General features: G+C 48.1%; 2 protein-coding genes across 6 annotated transcripts; one reads left to right on the top strand and one right to left on the bottom strand.

The window, feature by feature from the left end:
- Positions 1-426: 426 nt before the first annotated feature.
- vav2 (vav 2 guanine nucleotide exchange factor) lies at positions 427-16,809 on the top strand. Of its 3 annotated transcripts, none has more exons than XM_047052024.1 (20): positions 428-595; positions 2,663-2,758; positions 5,435-5,503; positions 6,264-6,350; positions 7,210-7,295; positions 7,381-7,513; positions 7,932-7,946; positions 8,439-8,548; positions 8,632-8,733; positions 9,638-9,726; positions 9,834-9,847; positions 10,199-10,217; positions 10,831-10,958; positions 11,055-11,126; positions 11,302-11,363; positions 11,741-11,857; positions 12,129-12,216; positions 12,370-12,493; positions 16,203-16,357; positions 16,730-16,809. In XM_047052024.1, the coding sequence occupies exons 1-20, from the start codon at positions 527-529 to the stop codon at positions 16,775-16,777; spliced, it is 1,683 nt and encodes a 560-aa protein (XP_046907980.1). In that variant the 5' UTR covers positions 428-526; the 3' UTR covers positions 16,778-16,809. The 3 variants fall into 3 exon arrangements, with proteins under 3 accessions (XP_046907982.1, XP_046907980.1, XP_046907979.1); XM_047052023.1 differs by having other exon boundaries at positions 7,207-7,295; XM_047052026.1 differs by lacking the exon at positions 7,932-7,946 and having other exon boundaries at positions 427-595; positions 7,207-7,295.
- A 2,250-nt stretch (positions 16,810-19,059) lies between these two features.
- vsig8a (V-set and immunoglobulin domain containing 8a) lies at positions 19,060-24,843 on the bottom strand. Of its 3 annotated transcripts, none has more exons than XM_047052028.1 (8): positions 24,403-24,843; positions 23,639-23,721; positions 22,937-23,106; positions 21,757-21,961; positions 20,912-21,064; positions 20,378-20,500; positions 19,937-20,078; positions 19,060-19,713 (listed from the first exon to the last, which is right to left on the bottom strand). In XM_047052028.1, exons 2-8 carry the CDS (start codon positions 23,706-23,708, stop codon positions 19,548-19,550), a joined length of 1,029 nt encoding a protein of 342 aa, XP_046907984.1. In that variant the 5' UTR covers positions 23,709-23,721; positions 24,403-24,843; the 3' UTR covers positions 19,060-19,547. The 3 variants fall into 3 exon arrangements, with proteins under 3 accessions (XP_046907984.1, XP_046907983.1, XP_046907985.1); XM_047052027.1 differs by lacking the exon at positions 24,403-24,843 and adding an exon at positions 24,214-24,392; XM_047052029.1 differs by lacking the exon at positions 24,403-24,843 and having other exon boundaries at positions 22,977-23,106; positions 23,643-23,724.
- Between the last annotated feature and the right edge of the window lie 1,265 nt (positions 24,844-26,108).

Below are 26,108 nucleotides of genomic sequence, written 5' to 3'. Positions count from 1 at the left end.
AAAAACATTTTCTGAAGGTTTTAAATATATGTTCTACAATAAATTTCAAAAGGTTTTAAACATTTTTTGGAAATTCTTTACGGTTATGGTTCTGCTGTGTGACTGTGACATCATCAGTCACAGTGGTGGTGTTCTGCTGTGTGACAGTGTGACATCATCAGTCACAGTGGTGGTGTTCTGCTGTGTGACATCATCAGTCACAGTGGTGGTGTTCTGCTGTGTGACTGTGTGACATCATCAGTGACAGTGGTGGTGTTCTGCTGTGTGACATCATCAGTGACAGTGGTGGTGTTCTGCTGTGTGACATCATCAGTGACAGTGGTGGTGTTCTGCTGTGTGACTGTGACATCATCAGTGACAGTGGTGGTGTTCTGCTGTGTGACATCATCAGTGACAGTGGTGGTGTTCTGCTGTGTGACTGTGACATCATCAGTCACAGTGGTGGTGTTCTGCTGTGTGACATCATCAGTGACAGTGCTGGTGTTCTGTGTCCAGGCTGCTGATCTACGGCCTGTACTGCAGCCACATGGAGAACGCCCAGAAGACCCTGGACGAGCTCATCGCCACGCGAGAGGACGTCAAGATGAAGGTGGAGGTAGGTGTTCCTTCACCCCACCCCCTCCACCCTTAACCAACCACTTACCCTCTCCCCTGCTCCTGCACCGACAGACTGATAGGCTGTGTGCCGTAGCCCTGCAGTAGAGGCCTGTCTGAGGCCTGTGCTGTCTGAGGCCTGTGCTGTCTGAGGCCTGAGGCCTGTGCTGTCTGAGGGCTGTGCTGTGCTGTCTGATGGCTGTGCTGTCTGAGGCCTGTGTTGTCTGAGGGCTGTGCTGTGCTGTCTGAGGGCTGTGCTGTGCTGTGTGAGGCCTGTGCTGTCTGAGGCCTGAGGCCTGTGCTGTCTGAGGGCTGTGCTGTGCTGTGTGAGGGCTGTGCTGTCTGAGGCCTGTGCTGTCTGAGGCCTGAGGGCTGTGCTGTCTGAGGCCTGTGCTGTCTGAGGGCTGAGGCCTGTGCTGTCTGAGGCCTAGGGCCTGTGCTGTGTGAGGCCTGTGCTGTCTGAGGCCTAGGGCCTGTGCTGTGTGAGGCCTGTGCTGTCTGAGGCCTGAGGCCTTTGCTGTCTGCGGGCTTAGGCTTGTGCTGTCTGAGGCCTGTGCTGTCTGAGGCCTGAGGCCTGTGCTGTCTGAGGCCTGAGGCCTTTGCTGTCTGAGGCCTGAGGCCTGTGCTGTCTGAGGCCTGTGCTGTCTGAGGCCTGAGGCCTGTGCTGTCTGAGGGCTGTGCTGTCTGAGGGCTGTGCTGTGTGAGAAGTAGGACTTCTCTGACCCAGTTCCAGCCTGTCTCCTCCAGACTCGCCCCTCGGTCCCTCCACTGAGATCTGGGGACGCCCCAACATGAGCACACTTACATAGGACAGTACACCCTCTCTGTACTCATCATGGAGGTCACACACACACACACATTGCCACACTCCCACACACGTACCCACACAAACACTGTACAGTACCTTGGCAGTGACTGCAGTCTTGGTATAGCTGAAACCACAAACTACCCCGCGCAGCGTTGAACCTCTCAGGAAATTGACCACCAGAGAGATGAGATGGAGTATCACTCGGTGTTCCATTCTGTCTCCTCCCTCTCCTGCTACCAACATACACAGTGACTAGGCGCCGGATAGGATTGGGTCCTGGAGCCGTGGACAAACGGAGATGAGCGGTCTGGTCTGGCTGTCACCCACACACAGGGACAGGAAGTGGGTCCGGTGTGATGGTGTTTCACACGCAGGGACAGGAAGTGGGTCCGGTGTGATGGTGTTTCACACGCAGGGACAGGAAGTGGGTCCGGTGTGATGGTGTTTCACACGCAGGGACAGGAAGTGGGTCGGGTGTGATGGTGTTTCACACGCAGGGACAGGAAGTGGGTCCGGTGTGATGGTGTTTCTGTTCCTGTCTTCCATTTGAGGGATGACACGGAAACAAGCAGGCGCCTTTAGACTGGATTACCCTCAGAGAGAGAGAGGGGGGGAGGAGAGGGGGGAGGTGAGGGGGGAGGTGAGGGGGGAGGATAGTCTCTGTCTCTTCTTGTCTTTGACTCTCTCTCTCTGTCTCTTGCTTTTGTGCTCTGGTTCTTGCTCTCCCCTTCTCTCTTTTTGTCTCTCTTTATTTCTGTCCCCCCCTCCTCTCTCTCTCTCTCTCTCTCTCTCTCTCTCTCTCTCTCTCTCTCTCTCTCTCTCTCTCTCTCTCTCTCTCTCTTTCTCTCTCTCCCTCCCTTTCTCCCTCTCTCCCCCTCTCTCTCTTTCTCCCCGGGAGGATCTGCCAGCTGATAATGGCCTGTGTGCTTTACAATGCTCTATTTCACAGCACCGCATCACAATGCATGGCTTGTTGCCGGTGGAAATGACTGTTCAATGGAAAGCTGAATTTAAAGAAGGAATTTGACTCCCAGAATGAATCCAGACCATGGGTTTAGAGGGGCCTGGTTGTGTTCATAATGCCTTGTTGAGGAAAGGAGCAGGAATTGACACAGTATTATATGGGAATGAATGGACATCTGTTGTCACATAGGGACTGGGCTATGGCATTTGCATTGGGGTTGTGTGATGAATGTGCTGTGTGTTGATGCTGCTGTTGTTAATGATGAAGATGATGATGAAGATGATGTTGATGTTTAGGAGTGTACCATGAAGGTGCAGGAGGGGAAGTTCAAGCTGCAGGATCTACTGGTGGTTCCCATGCAGAGGGTCCTCAAGTACCATCTCTTACTGAAGGTACGTCACACACACACACACACTGTCACACACACACACACTGTCACACAGACACTGTCACACACACAGGCAAACCCTGTGACGCCTCAGTGCCGTCAGTGTCCATGTATAAAACAAGACCTTGTGTTTCTGCCTGTGAATAATGAACCAGGCTGCTCTCTGACAGGCTAGCTGGAGACAAAACAGTGGTTATGGGGGGGTGGGGGGGGGGGTGGAGGAGGGGGGGGGGGGGGTGGAGGAGGGGGGGGGGTGGAGGAGGGGGGGGGTGGAGGAGGAGGGCAGATGGAGGGTGGTTATGGTGGAGTGGTCATAGCTAGGAGGAGATAGAGAGAGGGAGAGGGAAAGAGAGAGGGAGAGGGAGGGAGAAGGAGAGAGGGGGAGAGGGAGGGAGAAGGAGAGAGGGGGAGAGGGAGAGCGAGAGGGGGGAGTGGCGATGAGAGAGACACTGTTCAGAGAGACACTGTTCAGAGAGACACTGTTCAGAGCAGGGGCATAGCCAGAAAAATATTTTGGGGTAGGCCTAGAAAAATACGGATAGGCATCTTTTCATTTTTTTTTTTTACTTGTTTACATTGCGATGTGCACCCGGTGCAAATTTTTTTGGAGATACTTTCGTTTTTGGGTAGGCCTTAGAACAACGCCCCTGGTTCAGAGCGACAGTGTTCAGAGAGACAGTGTTCAGAGAGACAGTGTTCAGAGAGACAGGGTTCAGAGAGACAGTGTTCAGAGAGACAGTGTTCAGAGAGACAGTGTTCAGAGCGACAGTGTTCAGAGAGACAGTGTTCAGAGCGTCAGCGTTCAGAGAGACAGCGTTCAGAGAGACAGCGTTCAGAGAGACAGCGTTCAGAGTGACAGTGTTCAGAGAGACAGTGTTCAGAGCGACAGTGTTCAGAGCGACAGTGTTCAGAGACACAGTGTTCAGAGAGACAGTGTTCAGAGAGACAGTGTTCAGAGCGACAGTGTTCAGAGAGACAGTGTTCAGAGAGACAGTGTTCAGAGAGACAGGGTTCAGAGAGACAGTGTTCAGAGAGAGAGTGTTCAGAGCGACAGTGTTCAGAGAGACAGTGTTCAGAGAGACAGTGTTCAGAGCGACAGTGTTCAGAGAGACAGTGTTCAGAGAGACAGGGTTCAGAGAGACAGTGTTCAGAGCGACAGTGTTCAGAGAGACAGTGTTCAGAGAGACAGTGTTCAGAGAGACAGTGTTCAGAGAGACAGTGTTCAGAGCGACAGTGTTCAGAGAGACAGTGTTCAGAGAGACAGTGTTCAGAGCGACAACCCACTTCTCTTCCACAACAAGACTGAATATGTCACGGCCCTGGGGCTTCTGAATGTCGAGCAGCTTGGGCGTGCGTGTGTGCGTGTGTGTGTGTGTGTGTGTGTGTGTGTGCGTGTGTGTGTGTGTGTGAACCATATCCTCAGGCCAAATATTCTGTTTCTGTTCTAGTAGTTTACAGTAGATCCTCCAGTTTACAGGCGGTGTTCATCCCAGGGTTAGAATGTGGAATGAGGAGCACACCAAACATGTCTGGTGTCTATTCTTAGTGGATATTATCACCACAGCATGTCAACCCCGTGCTTGTCCCTGGTACAGAAAGGTTTGAGAAACACTCGTATATAACGTCTAGTATTACTGTAGTCATTCATATCAATTATGTGCCCACGTAGCGATTGGCAGTTTGTGATGGTGTGATCATTGTTAATTAGTCATTCATGAGACGTTATGTTAAATGCTTTTCAAATAGTGAAGACTAACCAACCGTTTCAGCTGACTAACACAATCTGTGGAGAGACAAAGGTCTCTGGAAAACAAAACAACTTCTGGCCTGAATAATGAATACCCACTCTGCCCAGCACACACACACTCAGGCCACACACACACACTCAGGCCACACACACACACACACACACACGCATTCCAGACACAAAACCTCCAGACACACACACACTCACCAACCCCACACTCACAATTCAAACACACACTCCACACAAACACACATCTCACACACGCTCACTTCAGACACACTCCACACACACTCACACTTCAAACACACTCTCCAGACACACTCCACACACACTCACATCAAAGTTCAGGCCCCCTCTCATCCCGCTCCTACAGCATTGTCAGTCTTGACTCTGTGAGTGCGCTTGGTTCGTCTCACCCACCGCAACACAACCAGGCGCACCGGTCCCCCAAGTACCCACTGTGAAGCAAATCAAACGCGCCTCACTTACGTTCAAATGACGGGATCTGAAGGAGCTTATTATCGTGGCCCAGATCTGCTCCGGCCGGCTGGGTGGAGGGTCTACTCCCTGAAGCAGATGTCAGATGGAAGATGTTTCACCCCAGCAGTCTGCAGGCCCCATCGCACACAGCAAACACTCAGAAGAACCTCCTTTGTTTCCAAGGCCGGGGATGTTCTGAGGAGACGAGCAGGCGTACCCATGAAGTATTCAGTTTGTTTGCACGGAAAAACAAACATTTACCGCTGCAAGGTGTACGGATTAGTGCTTAAGTCAGATGAGTCTTCTGTGATTAATTTAGAGTTTTGTGTGTGTGTGTGTATGCTGTTTTTTGTTTTACTATGATTCATTTGGAGTTGTGTGTGTGTGTCAGAGTGTGAGTTTGAGTGTGTGAATGCAGCTTTGTTTGACTGATGGAATGTATCTCTCTACCAGGAGCTGTTGAGTCATTCGGCGGATCGTCCAGAACGGCAACAGCTAAAGGAGGCTTTGGAGGCCATGCAGGTGTGTGTGTGTGTGTGTGTGCACTGTGTGTGTGTGTGTGCACTGTGTGTGTGTGTCTCTGCTCTGTGTGTGTGTGTGTCTCTGCTCTGTGTGTGTGTGTGCACTGTGTGTGTGTGTGTGCACTGTGTGTGTGCGTGTGTGTCTGCTGTGTGTGTGTGTGTGTGTGCACTGTGTGTGTGTGTCTGCTGTGTGTGTGTCTCTGCTCTGTGTGTGTGTGTGTCTCTGCTCTGTGTGTGTGTGTCTCTGTTCTGTGTGTGTGTGTGTGCACTGTGTGTGTGTGTCTCTGCTCTGTGTGTGTGTGTGTCTCTGCTCTGCTCTGTGTGTGTGTGTGTGTGTGCACTGTGTGTGTGTGTCTCTGCTCTGTGTGTGTGTGTGTGTGTGTGTGTGTGTGTGTGTGTGTGCACTGTGTGTGTGTGTCTCTGCTCTGTGTGTCTGCTGTGTGTATCATCTTTTCACACAGTATGCATGAACTCATGTGTATTGATGAGCACTTTGTGTCTGGCACTTGAGTGAACCTTGGGGGTGTTATCAAACAGAGTCAGATGGCTGAGCGGTTAGGGAGTCGAGCTAGTAATCTGAAGGTTGCCAGTTCGATTCCCGGCCGTGTCAAATGACGTTGTGTCCTTGGGCAAGGCACTTCACCCTACTTGCCTCGGGGGGGAATGTCCCTGTACTTACTGGAAGTCGCTCTGGATAAGAGCGTCTGCTAAATGACTAAATGTAAAATGTAATGTAAATGGGCGTGTGTCTGCGTCCACAGGACCTGGCCATGTACATCAACGAGGTGAAGCGGGACAACGAGACCCTGAAGAAGATCAGCGAGTTCCAGAGCTCCATCGAGAACCTTGTGAGTATTGAACTCGATTCACACCTCTTCTAGAATGCTTCCAGAAGTCCAAAACGTTCCCACATTCCGGGTAGTCAGCGAGGTGATTTATTCAGCACCTTGGGCCAGCAATCCAGAGATCTCCATCAGTATGGAATCCATTCCCCTCTACCTGAAAGTCTTGCGTAACCCTCTCTGTTCTGTTCCTGCCTGCTCATGAGTAATCACCCTCACTCCAGTACTTCACTCAGTCTTCCATAACAGGAGCAGAAAGGAACGTCTCCATGTGAATCTCTCTCTCTGTCTCTCTGTCTCTCTCTCTCTCTCTCAGGACAGGGGGGGGACAGGGGGGGAGGAGAGGGGGAGGATAGTCTCTGTCTCTTCTTGTCTTTGACTCTCTCTTTATCTCTCGCTTTTGTGCTCTGGTTCTTGCTCTCCCCCCTCTTTCTTTTTGTCCCTCTTTATTTCTGAACTTTTATTTGTGAACTCCCCCGAAGAGGTCACGGGGTCAGAGGAAAGTTCCGGTCTGTGGCTTGTACTGACGGAGGGGTTAGGGTTAGATGGGTTAGGCTGCTTCAGGGGTCGGGGGTCGCTCAGGGCGGGACCAGCACTGATTCAGTGGGCTCTGGTGCTGGGGTTGATTGGCCATTCAACCGTTATTCAATGGCTCTTTTGGAGCGAGCTTAAACGCTGAAAGTATAAATTGTTCGGTCAATGTTCCCTCGCGTTTTTTTTTTTTGGTTCCCTCTTGGATTCTGTGAATTCCACTGATTGTATTGTGTGTTTTGCAGCTGTAGATACGTCAATGTGTGTGTGTGTGTCTGTGTGTGCCTCTGTGTGTGTGCCTGTGTGTGTGTGTGTGTGTGTGTGACCCAAGCAGCAGGTGAGGTTGGAAGAGTATGGCAGACCAAAGATAGATGGAGAGCTGAAGGTTTCCTCCATCATCAACAGAACTAAACAGGACCGGTAAGCCCCGACGCCGAACCAGAAGCGCTCCTCAGCGTCTCCGAGTCCAGTGGAGACCTTCCTTAAAACTCTTCTTTCTCTGCAGGTACATCTTCCTGTTTGACAAAGTGGTCATCGTGTGCAAGCGTAAAGGCTACAGCTACGAGCTCAAGGAGATCATCGAGCTGGAGCCGTACAAGATGTCCGACGACCCCATGAGCAACCGAGACCTGAAGAAGGTAGGCACTGGCCTCCTACTGGCGTCACGCCACGGGGAAACACACGTGTTGATGACACGTTCTGAGGGGTCGGTGTCGCGAGTGGCGGGGGGGGGGGGGGGGGGGGGGGGAACGTGCTGATGGGAGTTTCTCCGCCTCGTGAGGAACGTCTCGCCCGTGCCCTGCCCTCACCTCCGCTTCAGAGGAACGGGAGGAGGAGTCGTGTGGAGGGGGGGATTAAGGGGGGGGGGGGGGGCGACGTGGGCGAGGCATTTTCCACCGATCTAACTTGCCGTGTGCACGTTATCGTGTGCATGTGTAACTGGGTGTCTCTCTCTCTCCCTCCCTCTCTCTGTCCCTCCCTCTCTCTCTCTCTCTCTCTCTCTCTCTCTCTCTGTCTCTCTCTCTCTGGTTTGTTTTTCTTTCTGCATGCTACCAGTCAAGTGGAAAAATGGTAAGCTGAAGCATATCTCATCCCCTCCTCACAGCTGACCGGAGTGTGTGTGTGGTGTGTGTGGGGCGTGTGTGTCTGGGATGGGCGTGTGTGGGGTGTCTGGTGTATGTCTGGGGTGTGTGTGTGTGAGTTGTGTCCTTCACCGATTGCATGTGATCCTCGCAACCTTGTCTTGTCAAAATCGCCTGGCATCTGTGTGTCTCTTAGTTACAGTGGGGCTCTGCTCTAAAGGCTCTCAGCATTGGACACTGGTACATAGGGAAGAGTGTCACAACTCTCTTCATCTATCTCTGTTTTGGCTCTCCCGTCTCCCTCCTTCCTTTTCTCCCTCCTTCTCTCCCTCCCCTCTCCCCCCTCCCCCTATTCCCTCCCTCCCTCCTTCTCTCCCTCCCCACTCCCCCTATTCCCTCCCCCTATTCCCTCCCCTTCCCTCCCTCCCTCCCTCCCCCCTCCCCCTATTCCCTCCCTCCCTCCCTCCCTCCCTCCCTACAGTGGTCCTATGGGTTCTACCTGATACACCTTCAGGGGAAACAGGGCTTCCAGTTCTTCTGCAAGACCGAGGACACCAAGAGGAAGTGGATGGAACAGTTTGAGATGGCCATGTAAGTCCCTCCTCCCCCACACCCTCCACCAATCCCCAGCCTTATCTTCACACGCCAACCAACCTCATTGTCCAATCGCGCAGGTCCAACATGAAGCCGGAGAGGGCCACGGCCAATCAGCACAACTTCCAGATGCACACGTTTGAGAAGAACACCAACTGTCGAGCCTGCAAGATGCTGCTGAGGTAAGACCGCTTAGCACAAAAGCTAGCACAGCATAGCACAGCATAGCACAGTATAGCACAGCACAGCATAGCACAGCATAGCACAGCATAACACAGTACACCATAGCACTGTACAGCATAGTACTCACACAACACACTGCAAAACAGTCCAGTATATATACCGCCCTGTCAAACACACTCTCAACATGAAACCAGTCATCTGTGGGACTCTAAGGAATCATTTACCTACTCAATACAACATAACTCTCACTCCTACCCATAGCCCTCACAAGCCCTCTCTATGGAACAGCCTCTCCACTGCACACGCTCTGTTTTATATGATTGATGGGGAACGTTTACAGGCCAGCTCCCAAAGCTGCGGCTGTCTCCAGTTTCACTCTAGCCTGACGGCAAGTGGCTAGCGGTGTGGCTAGCTGGCTCTAGCGCCCACCCTGACCTCTATTACTAGGAACTGCCTACGCTGCTATGTATTGACCCAAAAACTGCACAGCTGTACTGACCCACATTCTGGGTGGGAGAGGAGGCCGGCGCTAACTGTGCAGTGGATGCTAACGGCTAATTGCGTCAGGAAGCCCCTTCCTGTGTATTGCTGTGTGATTTATGGAGCCAGCAATTGAACGTGGCTGCCAAAGCGAATGGGGAATCACTTGGAGAGTTGAATATGGACTGTACACCGTACTCACGCTGATGTTAGCACTAGCGTTGGTTTTAAACGGCTTTAAATGTACGGCTTTTAAAATAAATGACGGGTTTGCAAAGTGTTGAGTAAATGTTTTTCTTGGTGTGTGTGTGTATGCATCTGCGTGTGTGCGTCTGTTTGTATGTGTGCACGTTTGCATCTCTCTCTCTCTGTGTGTGTGTGTGTGTTTGTGTGTGCGTGTGTGTGCGTGTGTCTCCACCACAGGGGGATCTTTTACCAAGGTTACTACTGCTCTCGGTGTGGCACAGGGGCACACAAGGAATGTCTGGAAGTCATCACCATCTGTAAAATCAGTAGGTGTCTCCAACAACCTTCACACAGACTGTAGATCTCTCCACCACCTTCCCACAGACTGTAGATCTCTCCTGTTCTGACTCTGCTCTCTGTTCTTCTGTTTCAGATCCCCTGGATTTGGTAAGAGTTCCTCTCCTCCTCCTCAGCCGTGCTCACTGTGGCAGGGCCCGCTAACTGACCAGAGCCAGGCTACGATCGCTGGTCTCTCCAGTCATGAGGGCAATTTAGAAATATGTCTTTACAGCAATGTGTGTGTTCAGATGCATCTCTCTGTCTCTCTATCTGTCTTCGGTCTCCCTCTCTCTTCTCTCTCCCTCCTCTCTCTCTCCCCTCTAATTCTCACTCCCCTTCTCTTACTCTCTCTCTCTCTGTCCCTCCTTCCCTCTCTCTACCCCTCCCTCTCTCTACCTCTACCTCTCCCTCGCCGAAGCCTCTAATGTTTTTTTTTTTTTTTTTCCCCTCCTCTCGCAGGAACCGGAGCTATCTACAGGTAAGAATTTACGAGGGATCAATTTCTGTTGTCTAGGAGGCTTGTTGGTAATGAATGGGCTGCGTGTTAAACTCTTTGGGATGAAGCGGTGACAGCGATAACCAAGTGGTTATCGACTCGGTCGCTTTTTAACTGAAGCGCTCTGCTGCCATCTAGTGGACGGATGTTTACGACTGTCAGTTTGTCGTAGGACGTTACCATAGGGACGTGATACGTTTGTCATATGCTTGCTGTACTATTACAGCCTGAAACCACAAGAGGGTTTATCGCCAAATAACCCATGTGTACGAGGCATACCACTCCCTCTAGTGGTGTATTGCTTTAAGATATCACGATCATATATTGCTTTAAGATTACACAATCATATATGGCTTTAAGATATCACGATCATATATTGCTTTAAGATAACACAATCCTATATGGCTTTAAGATAACACGATTATATATGGCTTTAAGATAACACAAGTATATATGGCTTTAAGATAACACGAGTATATATGGCTTTAAGATAACACAAGTATATATGGCTTTAAGATAACACAAGTATATATGGCTTTAAGATAACACGATTATATGCGGCTTAAAGATGTTGTGGTTATCTGCTGTGTTTCAGGTCCTAAGATGGTGGCGGTGCGTAACTATCACGGGACGCCCGCCCCCCCGGGGAAACCCCCCCTCTCCCTCCAGACGGGGGACTTCATCGAGCTGCTGAAGGGCGACCCTGACACTTCCTGGTGGGAGGTACAGTAACTCTGACCTCTGACCCCATGACACTTCCTGGTGGGAGGTACAGTAACCCTGACCCTTGACCCTGACATCTCCTGTGTGTGTGTCTAGGGTAAGATCATGCAGACCCAGAAGAGTGGCTTCTTCCCCAGCTCCTGTGTGAAGCCGTTCCTGGACCCCAAGGTACACCCTCCCCCACACCCTCCCCCACACCCTCCCACACGCACTCCCACACACCCTCCCCTCACAACTTCCACCTATATGCTAGTTCAATAACAGCCTAGCAGCAGCCCTTGCTCTGCTAGCGTCTGGATAACAAAGCTGGCCTTGTCTGACGTAGCCTGTGTCTTCCTCACAGCCCATCCAGTCCCTCCCCAGCCGCCAGTTGTCAAGGGAAACGGAGTACTACGGCTACCCCTGGTGAGACACTTTAAGTCCGCAGAGTAAAAGCACGACATCCTTGATGAGATATCGACTCGGTGAAACAGAGTTCTCCCGTGGAGAAGTCTGTTGTTGTTGTTGTTGTTCCTGCTCTGTGTGTGTGAAGGCGGCGCATGTAAGCTTTGCCTGTGATCTCGGGTTGCCAGATTTGTAAGCTTTGCCTGTGACCTCGGGTTGCCAGGTATGTAAGCTTTGCCTGTGACCTCGGGTTGCCAGGTTTGTAAGCTTTGCCTATGACCTCGGGTTGCCAGGTTTGTAAGCTTTGCCTGTGACCTCGGGTTGTGGGGTTTGTAAGCTTTGTCTGTGGCCTCGGGTTGCCAGGTTTGTAAGCTTTGCCTGTGACCTCGGGTTGCCAGGTTTGCCGGGAACATGGAGCGACAGCAGGCGGACAACCTGCTCAAGTCCCACAGCAGCGGCACCTACCTGATCAGGGAGAGGACGGCGGAGGCAGAGAGATTCGCCATCAGCATCAAGTACGTCTCAGCTGGTCAGCTGGTCAGGAGGGCAGGAGGTCAGGAGGTCAGACGTGCGGCCTCCCTGGTGGAGGTGCACCCTGACCTGCACCTCACACGTCTGCATGGACTGTGATGACACCGTTAATCGTTTTGTTACTTTGATATGTTTTTTAGTGTGTGTCTGTTGCCAAATATTCTGTGCTACACCACGCAGGACATTGTTGTCTATGCCCCTGATGCCCCTGGCTCTGTCACACCCAGATGACTCTGTGAATGTCCCCCTCCGCAGGTTCAACGAGGAGGTCAAGCACATCAAGGTGATCGAGAAGGACAGCTGGATACACATCACAGAGGCCAAGAAGTTCGAGAGCCTGCTGGTGAGAAGCTTCAGGTCAAGCTGGGAAGCTGGGTCAAGCTGTGACCCGCAGGGGTCACAGCGGGTCAAGTTCCATTTGATATGATCACAGTGTGACACAACAGTGTGTGTGGATGTGTGTGTGTATCCCTGTGTGTGTGTGTGTGTGTGACAGGAGTTAGTAGAGTACTACCAGGCCCACTCCCTGAAGGAGAGCTTCAAGCTGCTGGACACCACGCTCCGCCACCCCTACAAGGCCAGGGAGCGTTCCCTCACCAGGGCCAGCTCTCGCTCGCCAGGTACGCCCGCCCCCAACGCCACGGCTGGGCGCGGTTAGCTGTTTTCTCTCTCTCTCTCTCTCTGTTTTTCTCTCTCTCTGTTTTCTCTCTCTCTCTCTCTGTTTTCTCTCTCTCTCTCTGTTTTCTCTTTCTATCTCTGTATTTCTCTGTACTCTCTCTTTTTATACTGAGACACAGAGTGACCCGGAACTTTCTCGATCTATTCTTATTCGAACTCGGTGGGTGTAGCCTAGCCAGGTTTAATCAAGCCAGGTTTAGCCTAGCCTAGCCAGGTTTAGCCAAGCCTAGCCAGGTTTAGCCTAGCCTAGCCAAGTTTTTAATCAACCCAGGTTTAGCCTAGCCTAGCCAGGTTTAATCAAGCCAGGTTTAGCCTAGCCAGGTTTAGCCTAGCCAGGTTTAATCAAGCCATGTTTAGCGTAGCCTAGCAAGGTTTAATCGAGCCAGGTTTAACCTAGCCTAGCCAGGTTTAGCCTAGCCAGGTTTAGCCTAGCCTAGCCAGGTTTAGCCTAGCCAGGTTTAGCCTAGCCTAGCCAGGTTGAGCCTAGCATAGCCAGGTTTGGCCTAGCTTAGCCTGTCCTCACACTGGCATGTGGTTGTTGACTCCTCAGCTGAACCCAACAGCAGCTTCAACACAGCCTGGCTCCACGTGTTTTGTTCAGCTGAAAGGAAACGTCTGAAACAGTGGATGCCTGTGGGTGGGGGCAGTGTTTCAGATGCTGGCTGGGCTCCAGCAGGGAGATGGCGGGGGAGACGTAGATGCACTCGCCAGGCGTCTTAGGTGTTCTGTGTATGAGCCAGGGTTCAGTTGTGTTGTTATTGAGAGCATTTTTATTATTTTGTTCTTTTTCTGTCCTATTTTTAGCTACTGGCCCAGCTTCATGCCTTAGACTCCAACAGATAATGTAACGCAAAGCATGCTGCCTAATGAGTTACCTGTCTCTCTGCCCTCCTCTTTGGTTTCCTCTGCTTCATTCTTCTCTCTCTCTCTCTCTCTCTCTCTCTCTCTCTCTCTCTCTCTCTCTCTCTCTCTGACTGTCTCTCTCTCTCTCTCTCTTCTCTCTCTCTCTCTCTCTCTCTCTCTCTCTCTCTCTTTCTCTCTCTCTCTCAGCAGCCACCTGTGCTTCCTACAACTTCTCCTTCCTCAGTCCTCAAGGTCTCAACTTCTCCTCTCAGAGTTCTGCTCCCTTCTGGTCAGGTATTCCTCACTCCCTCTCATCTTCCCTCTTTCCCTTCACCCCTCTCTCTTTATCTCTCTCATCTCCTTACTCTCCCTTCCTTTCTCCTCTCTACTTCTCTCATCCCTGCCGCCCCATCCTCTCTCTACCTCGTGTACCTATAGCTCAGCTAGCAAACAAGTCTTGGTGCCCTCATTATCACAAGATATTCTAGATTTAGTAACCATCTCATTATGGAATAAAAAGCCCTTGTTTTCTCCATATTCTTTCCCCACCTTCTTAAACGAATTAGGCAATGTGCCGAACTAGGTAATGTGATACAGTTAATTCAAATGGCCTGCCTCGTCGTAGGCGATTGTCTGAAACAGGATTGCTGAAATATAATTAGCTGGAAAGTAGCGGGCCCTTTCAAAAAGGAGCAGTTGACTGTGTTGCTAAACAACTCTCACAGGGCCTCGTTAGCTTTCACAACATAGGGAACAAAACTTAAATTTTTCCAGAAAAAAAGAATGCTTACGTATTATATCTGTAGTGTACAAGTACAGTGCCCTCCAAAAGTATTGGAACAGTGAGGCCAATTCCTTTATTTTTGCTGTAGACTGAAAACATTTGGGCTTGACATCAAACGATGAATGTGAAACCAGAGATCAACGTTTCAGCTTTTATTTCCAGGTATTTACATCAGGATCTGATGCACAAATTAGAAAATATCACCTTTTTGTTCGAACCCACCCATTTGTCACGTGAGCAAAAGTATTGGAACATGTGACTGACAGGTGTGTTTTGTTGCCCAGGTGTGTCCTATTACATACATTATTCAATCAATAAATACCACTGAATGTTGAACTCAGGTTCAGATTGGGTAAGATAGGTTTTGTCTATGCAGACTGTATTCAGAGGTGAAAACAACATGAAAACCAAAGCGCTGTCTTTGGGTGAAAAACAAGCAATTGTGAGTCTTAGAGAAGATGGAAAATCAATCAGAGCCATTGCAGAAACATTGGCCATAGCCAGTACAACCATTTGGAATGTCCTGAAGAAGAAGAAAACTACTGGTGTACTAAGTAACAGACGTCGAACAGGTAGACCAAGGAAAACATCAGCAGTTGATGACAGAAACATTGTGAGAGCTGTAAAGAAAGACCCTAAAACAACTGTTAGTGAGATCAGCAACAACCTCCAGATGGCAGGAGTGAAGGTATCACTATCTACTGTTCGCAGAAGACTTCATGAACAAAAGTACAAGGGCTACACCAGAAGATGCAAACCACTCATTAGCAAGAAGAATAGGAAGGCCAGGCTGGAATTTGCCAAAAAGTACAGAGATGAACCTCAAAAATTCTGGGACAAAGTTTTATGGACTGATGAGACAAAGATTAACTTTTACCAAAGTGATGGAAAGGCTAAAGTTTGGAGAAAGAAAGGAACTGCTCATGATCCCAAACACACAAGCTCATCTGTGAAACACGGTGGAGGTAATGTCATGGCTTGGGCTTGCATGGCTTCTTCTAGGACGGGCTCATTAATCTTCATTGAGGATGTAACACATGATGGCAGCAGCAAAATGAACTCGGAAGTCTACAGAAACATTTTGTCTGCCAATTTAAGGAAAGATGCAACCAAACTGATTGGCAGAGCCTTCATCATGCAGCAAGATAACGACCCAAAACACACTGCCAAAACAACAAAGGAGTTCATCAGGGGCAAGAAATGGAAGGTATTAGACTGGCCAAGTCAATCTCCAGACTTAAACCCTATAGAGCATGCATTTTACCTGCTTAAGAGGAGACTGAAGGGAGGAACCCCACAAAACAAACAACAACTGAAAGAGGCTGCAGTGAAAGCCTGGGAAAGCATCAAAAAGGAAGAATGCAAAAGTTTGGTGACGTCAATGGGTCACAGACTTGCTGCAGTTATTGAAAGCAAAGGATTTGCAACTAAATATTAAGTCTTATTCACTTAAATATGTTTTAAGTATATCTGTTCCAATACTTTTGATCACATGACAAATGGGTGGATTCAAACAAAATGTGATATTTTCTTAGTTGTGCATCAGATCCTGATGTAAATACCTGGAAATAAAAGCTGAAACGTTGATCTCTGGTCTCACGTTCATTATTTGATGTCAAGCCCAAATGTTTTCAGTCTACAGCAAAAATAAAGGAATTCGCCTCACTGTTCCAATACTTTTGGAGGGCACTGTATAACCAGCCGGTGCCTCCCTAGCTGTGCATATGAACCTTATTCTCTAGAGTTCATGTATTTATATTTAGTCATTTAGCAGGCACTCTTATCCGAAGCGATTTACAGTAAGTACAGGGACATTCTCCCAGAGGCAAGTAGGGTGAAGTGCCTTTCCCAGGGACACAACGTCATTTGGCACAGCCGGGAATCGAACCAACAACCTTCTGATGAATAGCCCAACTCCCTAACCGCTCAGCCATCTGACCCCCATATGCATGTGTTCCCCCTCTCCTCTGGCTCTGTGATGACATTGACCATTGACCCCCCCCTCCTCGTGTTGGCCGTTGCAGTGTTTACCCCCAGAGTGGTGAGCACGGCCGTGGCTCGCTACAGCTTTGCGGCGCGGGACATGAGGGAGCTGTCTCTCAGAGAAGGAGACGTCGTAAAGATCTACAGCAAGATCGGAGGAGACCAGGGCTGGTGGAAAGGAGAGGCCAACGGAAGGGTGAGGACCGCAGGGAGACACAGCCTGTCACAGGAACCTTCTAGATGCTGATTGATAGATGTTCTGTAGCCTAGAGAGTGTAGCTTCACCGGACAGTTCTGAATGCAGACTAGGGTACATGTGTGCAGCTCTTCTCCTGTGTTACCCGGAAGTCTGGGTTACTGGGTCTGGCTGAGTGCTTAAAGCGTTTGACTGCAGATTTAAAGGTCGCAGGTTCGAATCCTTCTCCCTGTACATTGCTTTCGATAAAAGCTTCCGACAAATCGATACATTTGGATAAAATAAGACGTATGATGACTCACGAAAAAACCTTCAATATGACTAATTCTTGTCAGTAAGATATTTGTTGTTTGAATATGATCCTTGTTTCAGATCGGGTGGTTTCCTTCCACCTACGTTGACGAGGAAGGAGTCCAGTGAGGAAATGATGTCACCGGCAGGCCGTCCAATCACAACACACCTCAATCCACAGGCCTCAAAGAGGACTACTAGGAAACACTGCGTGGAATTCTTTTTCAGCTGGCTACTGGTTTTCTCAGCGGGCGTTTGCGCTCCGGGTCCGACCCCCCCCCCTCTCTCTCTGTCTCTCTCTCTCTCTCTCTCTCTCTGTGCATCGGCTTTGATTTTGTTATTTTTGTACCATGTCGTCCTGTTTGTTCTCTGTGAGGAAAAACTGGATTTTAAGTCTTAGTTCTGGGGAGGCTGTCAGGAACTGAGTTGACGAAGCTGAGAAGTTGACCCCTGCAAACTGTCCTCCCGGGGGGGGGGTTCTCTCAGCTACAGGTCTGTGGGAAGGCGTGCGGGGTAGCATAATGTACAGTATAGATAATTTATTTAATAGAGATACTAACGTTTATTGTGCGATGTTGATGATTAGCTGCAGCAAAGTATACAGTGAGTCAAGAAGAAGAAGAAGAAGAAGAAGAAAAAAAAAGGATACAGATTTTTTGTGTCTCTTCGCTGGAAGATTTTGCCTTAGTTGTCATGGTGATGCCTTGTGGGCTGACAGGAGGGGCGGGGGGTTATTTTGTCCTGCGTGCAAACATACAGACACACACACTTTCCCCGGTCAACATACAGTACGGTGCCTTGAAGACGTGGTCAATACTCACTGAACTCCCATCGACCATTCCAGTCCAGCACCCTCCTCAGGGCTTCTCCACAGAGCAGAGGGCAGGAGGAGAGGAGCCCTTCCAACGCGTCAGCCTCCAGCCCACCAAGACCCTCAGAAGCACCACGGGGAGAGACGGTTCGAAACCCCCGGCGGAGGTGGAGACTGTCCGTTGGAGTTGGGGCCGAGGAGGGGGGGAGAGAGTCTGCAGCTGAAGCCCAAAACCCTCCACCCACATGGGCCTAGAGACTGGGAGGCCTGGCCAGGCCTGGAGGAATCCCACCAGTCTCAGGGAGCACTTTATGGGTTTTCACAAAAACCAGGATGCAAAAGGGAAACGTCAAGCCAGTCCACGACACACCTGATGCACTGAAACCTAGGTGTTCACTGATTGATCTTTTTTTTTTTTTTTTTTTCTTATTTGTTGTTGATTTTTTATTTTGTTTGATTTTCTTTTTTTTGTTGTTGCACAAAACCAAACTTAACTTGCTGAAAACTGGACCACCTTAAATCATTTGAAGCCAGATGTCTGCATGACCCTTGGTCTGAACCGATTGTTTTTTGTGTTTGTATTTTTCGCCTTATTTAAAGTTGATTATATGGTGCTGGGATTTTGACATTTGGAAAAAGAAACTTGCAAAAAAAACAAAAAAAAATGTGTCATGTCAAAGTTTATATACTGTAGACTAGTAGCTGCAGGATGTTCCTCAGATGAAACACGTAAAGATAACAATCTTTAATCACCCACACCAATGTTGGTGTGTTTGTCGGAGGTCAAAGTGGAGACAAAAAAAACATGCATCCATCGTCTGTGCACCTGGCTACATCGTAGGTGACCTTAAAAGACTTGATTTCAAAACAAGCAGAGAGCCTGGTTTCTCCAACCTAATTCCACGGTCTTTGGGATGTTTAACGCGAAGCGATTGGATCCAGAGGTCAGGTTGTCCGATGTGATTGGTTCTTAAGCTCCTGGGGGGGCGGAGCTTGTTTTCGGACGGTGCAGAAGGCTTGTGAACCCCTGGGTCGCATGTCTCCACGCCTGTTCTAGAAGTTTCCTCAGAACCAGGCCTTCCACGTTCTGAAACCCCTCTGCAGCCTCGGACTGTGCACAAGGAGAGAAGCACTGATGCAGGAGAAGACTCAATATTTGGTTTATCCCTTTGATCTTGGATGATGTGAGTTTTTCCAAAGCAGGCCCCCTCACCCCTCCACCCCCCTCACCGCCCCCTCACCACCCCAGACCCCTCTAACTGACCCTGGGTGAGGGGTGGAGGACATGTCGGCTAAGGGTGGCGTCGTCGTGGCTGTTTTTGTAGTGGAGAAACCCCCATTGCATGTGGTTATAAATATTCCAACTCCTCAGTCAGTACTTCCTCAAAAGATTACGTAATGTGTACATTTTTTTGGAAGGTGGAGTTTTTCCAAAATGAGGTCTATCATCAAAATAAATATTTCTCTTTTTGCCTACGTTTGATGAATGTTGGTTTTTCTTGTGTTGTTTTTAATAAGCTGTATCCCAGTTGAAACATGTTTTGCAAAGACTGAGTCTATTATTCAAAAGCTACTTCAATTTTGATAATACGAACACAAATGACATCAATAACAAACATTTATTATAGCTAACTTTTCAATTATAAAATCAAATGTCCTATTCACAAACAACTTTCAATCAAACAGACAACATTTTGCTTTTTCACAATAGAACTATTATAGACTCATACGTCCTTCGGTACTTTCCTTCAGGCACACACCTCTTCCGCAAAGGGAAAAACACAATCCCAAGTTTCTATAATTCTGAGTACCTTGAGAACTTTTCAGCAAAACACACAAAAACAACACTTTAGTCCGTCCCTGGTGGTCCCATTCACGTACCCTGGCAGGTTCTGTACCATTCCAGACCATTCAAGCGCATTCTAGATCATTCTAGAGCATTCTATATCATCCAGGATCATTCTAGAATATCCCAGATCATTCTAAAGCATTCTATATCATCCAGGATCATTCTAGAATATCCCAGATCATTCTAGAGCATTCTATATCATCCCAGAGCATTCCAGACCCTTCTCCACCTGTCCAGAGTCACACTATGTACCCGTACTGACGGTCGTACTTGAGAGGCACGTCCCCTGTGCTGTTGGAGCCCAGTGCTGCGTCCGTGCGGCCGGTCTGGGAGCTGGGGACCTGGCTGTAGTACAGGCTGCCTCCTCGGCTTCCCGGACGGCTCTCTGGGGCGGGGGCGTCCTCCCTGGGGCGGAGGTGAGGAGGAATCACCGTTAGCAACACAAGCTTTAAAGCTGCAGTAGGCAATTTTACGAATAACATATTAGAAGACGGGGAAACGGCGCCCTCAGAACTTCTGTGCTTTCCTCCAGCTCCAGTTTGATTGGCTGGAGTTTTACAAAATAATCAATCCGAGGAGGAATCGGGAAGCAGGTAATCATTTGGGGGAGGAGCCTTCCATTAGGTACCTGATCTCGTTGGCCACCTCCTTCTCGTACCGCGGGCTGCCTCTCCACTTGTAGAGGAAGACGCAGAAGAGCAGCACGATGATGATGAGGAGGAGGAGAGAACCCACCACTGTCCCAGCGATCACCCCTGCTCGGTTAGGAGCTAGTGGGGGTGGAGGACGAGGAGGTGGAAGAGGGGGAGAGGGAGGAAAGGGGGAGGATGAGGAGGTGGGAAGGGGTTATGGAGCCTTAGTTATGGAGCTGAATCCAACATGCTACATGCAGTTTTGTGTTCGATTACAGTTGGTGTGTTTGTGTGTAAGTTCTACCTACTTGTGTGTACATCTGTAGCGTTTACTTGTGTAGCGTGTACCTGTGTAGCTTGTACCTGTGTGTACCTGTGTAGCATGTACCTGTGTGTACCTGTGTGTACCTTTGTAGCATGTACCTGTGTGTACCTACGTTTGACAGCTCTCAGCCTGATTCGGCAGCGCTCCGCCCCCACGGCGTTGGTGACCTCACACAGGTAGACACCAGCGAAGCTCTCTGAGTGGTTCCTGATCAGCAGCTCACCTGTCACGCTGTCTGATCAGCAGAAACCACGGAGAGCACGCACAGTTATCCAGCCAGTACACATGGACTACATGCTTGAACAGTACAGAGCACAGCACATAGTTATCGAGTACAGAGTATTACACATCTTCTTTGAGCATTTTGGAGCACTGAACTCAGAATTCCTGACTTATTCGACTTATCGCCCTGCCCTTTCCCAAACAACATTACAGTTGCGCCCGGTAAAATGCAGAAACAATACTAACACTAACCGCTGATATCGCTAGAACTAGAACAATTCTGATGTTCGATGATCTGGATTACGTTCTACATGCGCTATTTGCATGTTGTCTTAGATAAAAGCATCTGCTGTATGGATCAAATGTATTTGATTTGTTTGCGGTGCTGTAATTCAGGGTTGTGGCCTGTGGAGGGCAGGCTTACTCTGTATGGTGGCCGTGGAGACTGGGCCCACTCGATCTACAGTCCAGGCGTAGCTGAGAGGAGTGGATCCCTGGTCAGACTTGCAGTGGAGAGAGACAGGCATGCCCACCTCCTCTCCACCCTCCACCCAGCACTTGGGCTTCGACGGCTTCACTGCCACAAAGAACAGATTGAGAGATATTTCATGTTGTTTCAAAGGAAGGCTCATTGAAAGACATGTCCCCGACAGCTGCTGAATATATACAGACTTTCTGAAAGAACTGGGCAGTTGTCACTGTAGTTTGGTCTCCATTGTTACTGTCAATAGACGAGAATGGTTTGTCCTTGCTCGCTGTTTTCTATGTATTCTTCATCTAAAACCTGTCGTTATACCTCCTTCAATAAAGAGTACAAAAGACTAGCGACTTCTTTCTCTCAGCTGAATGTGTTCCAGGTCTGAAAGCTGTCTGCCTGTGAGGACAACTGATATTTTGCCAGAATGATTTCTACATTTTCCTTTTCCAACAGTTTGTAAAGTGGATTGTTTAATACCCTGTTACTTAACTACTAAGAACGTTGCCACAATTGTTTGAAACCAGTTTGTGAAAGTCAGTATGTGTTTAATACAGGGGCAAAAATAAGATAGCAGTTTTGGTGGGCGTTTGTTGGCAGGGGCATAGACAGAATTTTATATTTTAGGGGAGTCCACAATCTTAAAATAAAATGTATTCAACTAAAATGATTTTCACCCATGGTCGAATCAGAAGCCTGGATAAGACGTCCAGAAACACTGTACGTAGGCTAAGTGTCGTACCAGAGGCCTGAATAATGCAGTGTTGATGTTGAAACTGACCCCAGGGTCTTACCCATAACAACCAGAGAGACCTTCCACATGTCTACCCCAGGAGACTTCTTCACTTTGCACTGGTAGGTGGCAGAATGGCTGGGTGACAGCGAGGCGACGATCAGGGACGCGTCACCAAGGGAGGGGTCACCTGCAGCAAAGTCCAGCCCCTCGACGAGCTGGGGGTTGCCATGGATATACTTCCGCCCCCCGGTATAAGAGAGGAGCTTAAAGAGAAGGTTTGATGCAGAAAAACATCCTGATTCAAAACCATGCTTTACGGATGGGATCATATTGTTGATGTTTATGGGTTCGAATCCGGCCCAGGCCCATTGCTGCATGCATCCTTCTCTCCCCCCTTCGTTTCCTGTTTACCTTGAACTGTGCTATCCACCCAAAAAAACTAACAACTGTGTAACCGCATCATTTTGTTCTAAGAGCAGCATCATTAAACCGGTGTTCTAGATAATATTGTTACAAGAGGAGGGCGGATGTTAACGCTAGTTTTGGTCCACTTGATTTCTGCCACAGGCAGAGTAGCAACATCTGTCTAATGGCGCTTTCCCACAGTATGGTACTGACTACCGAATCAACATGACTTGACTTTGCTCGAAGTTTGTTTTTTTACTACAGATAGTAGCCCCTCAAGGTCCTTCTTCCAGATCTCGACCCACACAGGGACCCCGGTCCTCTGACCTAAAAGCGCTATTACCTACCAGTGTACCACCTAAATGTAAGATTTTTATTCTTCTCTGAAAAGTGTAATAGTTCACCCCGGTAACAGACGCACCGCACTGAAGCAAACGTTGATTTGACTTGACTGAAACTAGGCCTCTTGCTTTCTAAGTGCTGTTGCAGATCTAGGTCGACCAGGTTCAGAATTGCTTCTCTCCGGGGAGTCGTCATTTATCTAAAGCAATTTAACCTGCTGGTCTTTTGGGAGCAGATTTACTAAATGATTAAAATGTGCAGTTGTTTGGTTGCACCTGGTCACTGGTCAGAGCGTCAGTTAACTGCGGAATTTAGACAGAGAGCATATTTAATAGTCTATTAATGCTACCCGTAGGCTGAAATGTTTCGCCTGTTAACGACGGTTATAAGGGTTTTGCCAGTGTAATAGCTTTGTATTGAAAGCCTAAGGAAGTTAGCTAACTGTGGTGCTACAGCCTAACAACATAAACCGGTGCATTGAATCCGCTCACCAGCTGGTCTTTCTTAGTGGTATCTGGGCTGACCACTGACCATTCGATGTCCAGTTCTCCGGTGTCCGAGCTGCCTGGCGTGTACGTGCATCCCAGTGTCACACTCTCCCCCTCGGCCCGCTTGATCGTCTGCGGTCCTGTGGAGGTTAGCTGCAGCGACCTGCTGTAACCTTGGACATCATCACACCTAGCGTTACTTCTCAACGTCCTTTCATGGCGAGATTACTAACTGAATAATGTAGCTCTATTTGTGATTCTTATTCAATGTGGTTTAATTGGACACTGTTTTTTTGATCCGCCCCAGTATGAGAGATTCCATATTCCCTTTGTAGCTGTATCTGCAACGAATTCGGATTCACTCCATGAAAATACCTTCTTAATAATTCCTCATTCATTGTTCCTTTTCGTGAACTCAAAGATGTCATGAGTAGGCTAGCTAGTCCTTGGGTGGCAGGGCCTGTTCTTGCAACAGAGACCCTCTGGGACGACAAACCCGGGGTTGGCCTGACAACCCACCAAGACACTTGCCAAAGGTGCACAACGATGCTATTTTGTCAACATAATCTCACAAACAGAAATGACTCAACCGCCCACCTCCTCCACGCTCACTCTTATCCCTGTATCCCTTTATTTCTCTCACTCGGTGTGGGTGTGTGTGTGTTTGTGTGTGTGTGTTGGGAGAGGAAAGGGGGTGATTCTCACCTACATTAAGGAGTGTTATGGTGGCTAACATCACCAGGACAGACAGACAACCGCCGGGTAACCGCATCATCGGAGCCAGACGGCTACGGAACAGACCACAGAAACATCTGAACAGTATCTCGTGGCTCCCACTCAGAACATCACCCCAGAGATATAAACACAGCTGATTTATATTCATACATTTAATGACTACATTTATGGACGAAAACGGATCTGTCACAGACATCTGACACAGCTGACAGTGACCACAAAGCCACTCGTTGTTATACTCAACACGGAGTGTTGGAATCCTGTCCATTATTTGAATATTGCTCACTGCATCTGAATCTGCAATAGGCTACAAGTCAGTCAGGCAACTGAGAACTGCAGAAAAACACTTTGATAATTTGATAATGTAGCCTAATGCATCTGCGAGCTCTGAATAAATAATTAATTAACCTGAGTATTCTAACTTATTAGCCCATAGCTAACTGAGTAAATAATTAACTGATTCTTTACTCAGTTAATCCCTGGAATGTAATATTGTTGAAACTGTTCTGTAACAACGGTGCAACACAAACAAATTAACAACTTACCTAAAGTAACTAAGTTCGTTTAATATAATTTAGCCTTCAGCGTTCAGCCGCACTTGATAATGGAGAATCCCCGGATAAAACAGGTGATCTAAACCTCCCATCTGGTCCTGCTACACAACAGGTCCCACCTATCCCCTCAGCTTGTTAGCATACCCCTATCTCATTGGACAGTTTTATTCTCCTATTTACCAGGATGTAGAATGCAGCCTATCTTGGTCTCACGAAGAGCGTTTGAGAGAAGAGATTATTCGAATCAACGGCGAAAGTGAAGTCGATTATCAAGTTTTATATTCCCGCAGACCTCCATATTTCGTACATTGAGTACCTCCTGTTTCGAATAAGGAGAGCCTACTTGAGAGCGTTCATGTGATGTCAACAATGGGATCTCAGGTGACAAGGAACTGGTTGATCAACCGACGACACCATGCATTTGCCTCACCCCACCCCCTGACTGGTTTTGCATTCAACAATGGTTGTCTTTGTGGTACAAATTGGAGAAGTTTGAAACATATTCACACCAGCAAGACCTATATGAAAGTGACACTCAAGATGTCAAGACCATGGCTTACTGGGTACCAAGAGCATTGTCGCTAAAATACCAAGCAATGCACGATTATTGGCGATCTTACAGCATTGTGTAACACACTTCGGTTGTGGATAGGCCTATGTCCAGAAATAAAGCCTATAGTCACACATTTAGTGGCAAAATCCATTGTCTTCAAAATCATTTTTGTTCTGCTAGCTTGCAAATCTTGAGTATAGCCTACAAATAAGAAACAATCTCTTAAGAGTGTTTTGTCCCTCGGGAGTTGTAGGCTTGATGCTGAAAGCATTACGTGAAATCTGAGGGGTGTTCCAATGTCGATATCAAGAAGAACACTGGGAAAATACAAGTTGTGAAAAGACACCGCGTCTGTGTCTTATTGTCCACACGACCGTATACAATTATATCTAAAACGAACCTTCAAAGAACTCGGTTACACCACCGAAGTTGAATTAGCCAATGTCGTTAGCGATGCTAGCGTTAGATTGCTAGCTGTTATATTCCCTATAACATTTCACTGGGTCTTAGCTGTTTGATTTCCTGAAATTATTATGACATATTATTTTCTACTAGCCAAGCAGAAGGATGGGAAGGTTTTCCACAAGAAGGAGGAGGAGGAGGGAGGAAGAGGAGACACGTGTCATTAACAAGTACAGTTACTAAATGTTAACTGTCTGTATCTCTGACAGTGTCGATGATGTCAATGACATTTCTGTAACTCCACATGTCCTTATCACTTCATACAGTTTATTTTTTCTTATTAAGTAGGTGGTGGGATAACATGAAATGAAGTACAGCCTAATGATCTTGTGGCCTTGTCTCATCATATATACATAACAGATACAGCTATGATTCCGGAATCAATCATATTCATAGATGGGCTTTATCCGTGAGTAAAATGTTTAAGATTGTGCTACAAAAAGGTTTGAGTATTTTATCATTTAAATTGTTAATAAGTACTTTAGAAGTGTGAGCTTTTTATCTTTCATGTGTTATTATATCCCCTTTGTTATTCGACTGTCAGAACACGTGGGCTATCTAATACAGTTGTTTCTTAGCAAACAACAGACTTAACATCAAAGTCTATAAATAAACTATCCTTAAATCCTGTGTTATGTTAGTCTGATGACTGAGAAAAATATGTCAATTTCTTTGCTTCTGGGGGTAAATGTGTAACTTGTTGATTATGAATTTGATTAGGATTATAGTATCAAGTCATAAACAACATCAACCGTCTGCTGTGAACGTCACAACAGTCTCGTCTCTCGGTATGGTGCACTTCACAGACAGACATGCTCCTTTTACATAGTACAAGTCTTAGATTTATTGTCTTCCCAAAAGCTTTGGTAGA

This window comes from Hypomesus transpacificus, unplaced genomic scaffold (assembly GCF_021917145.1).
Source record: "Hypomesus transpacificus isolate Combined female unplaced genomic scaffold, fHypTra1 scaffold_194, whole genome shotgun sequence".
In the NCBI taxonomy this organism is placed as follows: Eukaryota; Metazoa; Chordata; class Actinopteri; order Osmeriformes; family Osmeridae; genus Hypomesus; species Hypomesus transpacificus.
This window is presented reverse-complemented; position numbering and strand designations above follow the sequence as displayed.